Source organism: Diachasma alloeum, unplaced genomic scaffold, assembly GCF_001412515.2.
Source record: "Diachasma alloeum isolate Michigan unplaced genomic scaffold, Dall2.0 Dall_scaffold_00181, whole genome shotgun sequence".
Classification (NCBI taxonomy): Eukaryota; Metazoa; Arthropoda; class Insecta; order Hymenoptera; family Braconidae; genus Diachasma; species Diachasma alloeum.
In genome coordinates, this window is record NW_021680347.1 from 2,202,883 (window position 1) to 2,210,517 (window position 7,635).

General features: G+C 41.4%; 1 protein-coding gene across 1 annotated transcript in view; it reads right to left on the bottom strand.

The window, feature by feature from the left end:
• Window positions 1–7,635, bottom strand: part of LOC107045700 (protein rhomboid) — a 68,800-nt gene that overhangs the window by 14,883 nt on the left and 46,282 nt on the right. The window contains exon 5 of the mRNA XM_015268036.1: window positions 2,109–2,264. Coding sequence (XP_015123522.1) covers window positions 2,109–2,264 — 156 coding nt within the window. The remainder of the gene's footprint in view (window positions 1–2,108; window positions 2,265–7,635) is intronic.

Below are 7,635 nucleotides of genomic sequence, written 5' to 3' on the forward strand. Positions count from 1 at the left end.
AAGGGGATTCACTGGCTGAATTTATCAGTTTTTATATGTAGTTTTATATTTCGGTACATTAACGCTGGGTGGCGCCACACGTTTTTCAGTCCTAAGGAGTGCATTTCTCACTTTTTCACTCCTAAGTAGTGCATTTCTCACTTTTATACTGCTCAACGGTAAAAAGACCTACTTCTCATGCTTAACTACCGTCGGTAAAAGAGCCCTTTTTGGGCTTGAGCAATGAAAATTCTATTTTCAACGAATGTGAGTACAGACCTCGCCTTCGGCTCGGCCTGTAAACTTCACATCCATCGAAAACGGAATTTCACACTTCGTACTCTAATATACTTTATGTCGCGCCGTGCAATAAGCAGCCTGCTCAAAACTCGACTTCTGCACGACTTGACATAAAATATTATAGAGCACTCGGTAATAAATTTCGTTTTCAACGAATGTGTGTACAGACCTCGCCTTCGGCTCGGCCTGTAAACTACACATTCGTTGCAAACGAAATTTGTGCCCTTGTATTCTAATGTACTAATAATCGCAATAGTCTCGGCAAAAATGAATAAACTAATTTTTCATTACGCTGTGACGAAAAGTGAACTTTTCGGCACGCTCCGCGTGCCTAAAAGTCCAATTTCCGCCACATTGTGATGAAATAGTATATTTCGTAACGAGTGCAAAAAAGTGTTTTTTAGCTCGTTACGAAATATACTATTTTGTCACTGCTGCTACGTTCAGCCCGTGTCGAAAAGTGCCTTTTCGTTTACTAGTAAAAGAAAAGTTGAAACTTGTAAACGAAAAGGCACTTTTCGACACGGACTGAACGTAGCAGCAGTGACAAAAATAGTATATTATGTCATTAGGACCGTAGACGGAGGTTTGCGATGAGTGTGAAGTTAGCAGCACGAGGCGTCGGAAAGGCAGGACGAGGCAAAGCCGAGTGCTGCTAACTCACAGGAATCGCAAACCGACGTCACGGTCCGTATGACATATACTATTTTTTGTCACGAAGGCCCGATGAGGGAGAGGGGGTGGGGTGGGGGCACAGAAGCGGGGTCCAGGGGCCGCAGGCCCCGGGGGGGGGTCACCCCCCCCACTGAAGAAAAAATAAATGACAAAATAAATAAATTTAAAAAAAAACAAAAAACAAGAAAAAAATCGAATGAAAAATTTGAAAATACCTATCAATGAAACTAAAAAGTAATAATAAATAAACTTTCTAACGGATGCCTAGAAAAACATGGATTTTAAGGAAGAGAGTTGCTTAAAATTACAATAAAAAAAACGAGATTTTGGGGATGAAGAATAATGCTTGAGTTACAGTGAGATGATGCAATAATTTCACAATGGCATAACCTCTACTGTTGTAACCGATTAGTTACTGAGAACGCCACCAGTGCCGCTGAATCAACTCACTAGGCAAGTTACTAGATGGCTCGCTTACCGCGCATGCCCAACCGACGGCCATATTGCCCATATCGGCTCACTTCATATTGCATTTGTACATAAGTCATGTGGGTTACTCATCTAGTAACTGTATAACTTTACGGGTCGACCCGAAAAGTCTCATTTACTATAGCTGGTCCTCTTTACAGTACTCTTTACGGTCCCGGCCAGCTCAGGCCAGCTAATCGCCGTTTCCTCTCTCTGAACACAGCCCCCGTAAGCGCCACTTATCGGGCCTCAGTGACGAAAATTAGTTTATTCATTTCTGCCGAGACTATTGCGATTATAGTATATTAGAGTACGAGGTGTGAAATTCCGTTTGGAGAATTTACTGAATATTTTAATTCCGTACGTTGGGGAATTCGGCAAACAGTGAATTCTATTATATAATAATTGAGTTTCCGAGGAATGACCCCTTGGACAATTTTACCTGAGGTTGCACAACTATTCAAAAGCCTGTATATCCTCGAGAAACTTTCAATGTTCCAAAACGGTCGATCTCTGTTGGTGAAGTTGGGAGATAATGTTTACCCACTATGTGGTCCGGAATTTCGACAGCCAAAAGCTGCATACCTCGAGTGATCTCAAACTTTTAACCCGTCAGTGTTGAAAATTACCAGTAAAGCAGATAAGGGGAAAGAGGGAATTGTGGAGAAGTAGCATCGATTACCTACCGATAATGAAGATGCCAATGAGCCGAACAATTCCAAACTCCATGTTGTTGTAGTTCAGTAGTACATTAGCAAGGTGGGCAGCTAGGAGTGCGTAAACTCCCCCACTCGCCCCGACTAGGTAAACATCTGTATCAAAGACTGAAGTACCGAGTGATCCTGGAACAAATATAAACAAGAGTTTCATCAACCCCGGTTCAACTTTTTAATTCAAACATAAGAGAACATTTTTTCTTATTTTCCGTTTTATTTTAAAACCTGCAATTAGAGTCCGACGAAATATTGCTTATAGCTTTTTTTTTGCACCACTTACTGCGGTGCTAAGCGAACCGCGTTTGTCAGTAACGCAAAAAAATTTGTAGTGTTTCTCGATTTTTTGTTCAGTCAGTACAGCAAGTGACAACGCCATTATCTGTTGTCACTGGTTTTACCGACTCAACAAAAAATCGAAAAACACTACAAATTCTTTTTGGTTGCTCAAAAACGCGGCCAGCTTACTGCTGCAGTAAGTGCTGCAAGGAAAAAGCTATTGATTCCACCTCAAATATTTATATTGCTATTCTTGCTGTTTTTTTGTCAACCTCCCCGGTTGTGTTTCTTTGGGAAGACTTTTTTTTATTTTTAATTTTGCTGTGTTTCTTGGGTTACCGACAAGTCAGTAAAACCATTGAATCCGACACGAAAAGGAGGGGAGGATGAAAGGTTCAAATATTTTACCGATTTTTAGTTCCCAGAAAAGATATCAAAATTAAAAATGAAAAAAGTCGTTTTGAAAAAACACCCGGATAAGTTGGAAAACAAACACGCATTACTACATACATTACTACAAGCCCTCATCCCGCAAAAAACATGAAGAACTCCCCCACAATTTTCAAATAATTTCAAAAAGCAAATCCCTAAATATTTTACCTTCACTTGAATAAATCAGCGCCACCCCCGAGTGTTTTCGCGGTAACTTCAGAGAGCCTAGCTCGTCTGTAAGCAGCTCCCTTTACATCAGCCTCTCACATTCACCCAACAAAACATATGACGAAGGAGAGGGAAGGTCTAACGCGCATTAAGCCACCCCAGCCCAGAGGTGGTAGAGAAATTATCGGAGTAAAAGGAGCAAGTAAGAGAGAGAGTAAATACATGCGTTAGTGACCACATCATGTTCCTCTCCCTTCACCTACTCCGCCAAAAACCATAGCTCAGTCTTCCACATGGAGCAAACACCGCTTCGGCTTGCCCACCTAGCCACAGGTAGATGTAGTACGCAATAAGGTGGAGTAACGGTGTAGAGGTACGTCGGTCTATACTGGAGCATCGCTTATTAATGGCTACGTCTCTTTTGTCCCATTCAAACCGCAACTGCCCCCCCCCCTCCTCTGGCTCATTCAATTTGTCTTTCTCACGCGGATGTGGCACATGGGGTTCAGCTCTTCCCACTGCCACCGTATAGCTATCAAAACTGTTGCAAACAGAAATATTTCACCGTTGAATTTCTTTTTTTCGCACCAGGCGAACAATATAAATTCAAAATCCCTTATTTTGATCATAAGTCTATTTGATGTTACAAGAAGAGGTAACGCAGGGGACATTTGTGCTCCTGCGGACCCTTGGGGCCTTTAGGGTCATAAGGACCATAAGGGTCTCAGGGTACAGCAAGGTTACAAGGGTCAAAATCCCTTATTTCATTATAAGTCTATTTGAAGTTACAAGAAGGGGTAACGGACTTACAAGGGTCAAGAGGGTCAAAATCTCTTATTTTGATTATAAGATTAGTTAAGTTGATTTAGTTTTTGAATTTTTTTTTCGCACCAGGCGAACAATATAAATTCAACTCCACCCCCCAAAACCTATAGTTGTTACCAAAATTATAATCCAATAACGAAAGCCCTCCCCTACGAGGAATAACAAAGAAATGAAGGGAAAAAAGAAATTCACGAAATATATACAATAGTCTCATCCATAAAGATACTCGATAAATTGGGAATTGCCAACCGGAAATTCACCCCAGGAAACATAAATGAGGTTTCGGTTATTTCAAAAGGCTCTTGTTCTTCTGCGCCTCGTTCATTACTACCGCCTCTCTGTTATTGGTATGCGTGGTGGGAATAAACAATGAGGTAAGGATCTTCGCATCACCGCCCGAACGAGAGTATACCTGTAGACATATATACAATTATAAAAAAAAGAGAGAGGAAGGAGGAATAAAAGGGTAAGGCGGCCATTTCGAGGCATATTGTTATCTCTGAGAAGCAGGGATAAAAGTGGGGGGGATATCCTGAAAACGACATTACGTGTTCACGCGTGCCTGGCAAATCGGGCGACTAGGGGAAATAGCGTCAAGTACAATTTAACGGAAGTCATCCAAGGAAAAAGGGTGGAAATAGTGTCCGGAGATAGTCCTGAAAGGTAACTCTTGGATTGACCCCGATTGATCTCGACATCGATTGAATTACAAGGGGAGAACAAAGGAGGGGACACGATGAAGGCAGCCGGAGGAGAAGGGAGAGCCGTGACTATCGTACAATCGGAATATTGTGTGACTCAAACTCGTCTGCCCCCCTCTATGGTTGTTTCCTCTGTCTTCCGTGTCCCTTCTGGGCCAAGCAATCACCGTGGATCGTTGCGTATAGCCTCCATTAACGCGTGACCCAGATTGCCAACTCCGGTGGCTAGAAATCCGTGGTATTCATGACACTTGGACTGGCATCTCATTCAGTCGTATATACGATTTTACGGAGAAATTGATGGGTGTATACTGGGGGTTAATGGGAAATTTCAAATTGGTGATTGCATTTGACATTTGTTTGAAAATTTCATTAATGCCGTCTTCCTATTCCTATTATTGCGCATAATTGCATGCATCCCTTGTGAACTGAATTTGACAATATTTTTCTTGATTCAAGAAAACAAAACAAAAATTGTTCTCTGTATCTTAAAAATCACAAAGTCAAAAATGCATCGAGAATATTCATTGTCTGTGGATTATTGTCTCCATCCATAAACACGATGAATATAAAAATCAATGAAAACAGGTTCATGAAACTCGTTCACCACATTCAACTGTTTATTTAGTGGCGTTGAAAGGTCGAGATTTGATGGAGTATGAGAAAATCGATCCACCAAACAAATATCATCGACTCTGGTAAATTTTCCAAGTGTTTGTGATAGGTGAGAGGTATAATGTGTATAGTTATAAACTCGTGTTACCACAACTCGTGCATGTATGGTACGTGCAATCGGCGTGTACTCCTCTCCCTCTGGTGTTCCCACGCAAGGACAAGCGAGGCACTGGCATTCCATCCTGGCACTCCTAGGTATTAGATAATTACAGTTCAACGTTAGCCTGAGTTTTGTGTCCCGCCTTATACCCCCTACCTCCTCCTCCTCCTCCTCTCGCCACCCACCCAACCCACCTTTTATCCATCCGCGTGCACCGTAACACTTTGTCGAATGTATATCACTTATTTGGTCCAAATGAAACTCGACTGAATCACGTAGTCACACTATTGTCCAACTGCTTGCCACTGGGGGGTAGGTGAGATTCACCTCTTGTTTCTCAGCAACACGGATATGGCACTGGTAGGTACGTGTGTCAAGCGGAAAACCACCGGCCGACGCTGTCCACCGACGCGTAAACTCGAACCACTCTCCCAAACGTCCAACGCCACCGTTAATTAGTACTCCTAATTGGCGTTGGCTTGAATTATATACGAAACGCGTTTCATGACTGTTTCCAGTCGCATATTTAACAATAATCTGTAATTTTACGTTATGAGTTTGTAATATGGATCCTTGGGCGATTGAGGATAATGACCTTAACACCTGCTGCTCACATTTCATTTTTTATTTACTTTTAATTATTTTTTTCTTCAAGGGATGTCTGTATGGAGAGTTCACACTAATGCAGTGTTTCTTTCTCGATTTCTCTTTGCCGGTAATAGTGACATAGACAAAATGTGTCATTCTCGCATTATTTATCATTACTCACTTTACTGTGAATTTATTAATGAGGGATTCTATGAAGTCAAGCGGATTATTTTTTTACTTCTCATTCTGTGTTGATAAACAAACTGAAAAGTCAAAAAACAATTGAATTTTTATATGCAATGATGACATGATTTTAGGGTCTTGGGATGTTTGTTTTTTTATCTCTCAATTTCTTGAATTTATTTTCGACTAAACAGAATTTTCACTCTTTACCCTCTTACGCTTTCATTGGAAATGTACTTATGACAAATAAAGACGAAGAGTGGAAAAAAAACGCAAGATGGTGAAGTGAATCGCAAATCCAGGCGTTTGAGATGCGAAAGTCCAGAGGAATTCCATCTGTCTGAATAAAGCGAGGGCGTGGTATCCTTCCTCCTTCTTCCACACCGAACTGGTGAGTGAATCCTTTCCATTCTACGGGATTTTCGCGTTTGAAATTTCTCAGTTATAAACGAATTTCCTTCGTGCTCGACTGGCATTCTCGAGTACCCCGAAAAAGAGTGGAATAAAGGAGAGAAGGAGGGAATGAGGAAGGAGAGATGAAAGAGTAGCGGATATAGGAAGTGGCGTTATGAGGAGTTTTTTGAGAGTTTTTAGAGGAATGAGGGGGGCTTATAAACGCTGGAGGTAACAAGTGGAACGGGAGTGGCCAAAAAGGCGTTCTCAGGAGACCCTTGTGACTGGCACGCGCTTAGTTTTCAACTATAGGTTTATTTGCATTTTTTTTCAGAGGAATCTCGCAATTTCACTTGTTTTAAACTCGGTCACGGCATCACTCGAGAATATGAATAGAGGGAAAAATTCATTTGAATAGGCATAAACATTCACGACCTAAATGAATATGTTCCATGTGATTACTGGAGTAATTAAACTTTGTAAATGAATATTTCCCTTTATTAATATAACATTTCGAATAGCCCGTTGATTATTGACATATACAGTATATCCTTTCTACAAATATTTTTCGTTGATCAGCACGCTTCTTTTTAAACTCACTCTCATGAAACCAATTTTTTAATTACAATTTCCATTGCATCGTCATTGTTTACATTATCAAATCTCTCTCTTCAATCAAACGAATGACTTCCGTTTTTGGCGTGCGTCGGTGAAGGAAAAAAAATCAACGAAATATGAATAAAAATTATAAAAAAATATATGAAAGCACAAATAAAAGCCATTGAAGAGTGGAGGAAAAAGCGGCGTTGACCGAGAGAGGCGGCGTAGGAAACGAGCGCAACATCGTGACTCGGTTCAAGTCGCACGGTGATAACGTGCATACACTATAATGGGCAGGTATGCACGCGGTGCACGCGACGGTATAGAATCGAGTGTATACAGTTAGACACAGAAGACAGCACCCCGGAGAGTCCTACAGAGCGAATAGGAGATGAGAGAGACGACAAGTGAGATGGAGAACGTTGAGGTGTACACGTTTGCATTCGCAAAGAGTGTACGACATATCGTTTGTGTGTCGTCGAGTAAGCGATCTTTCGTCGCTTTCCTTCAACATTTTATTTGTCCTATTTTTCTACTCCCCCCCCCCCCCCCCCCC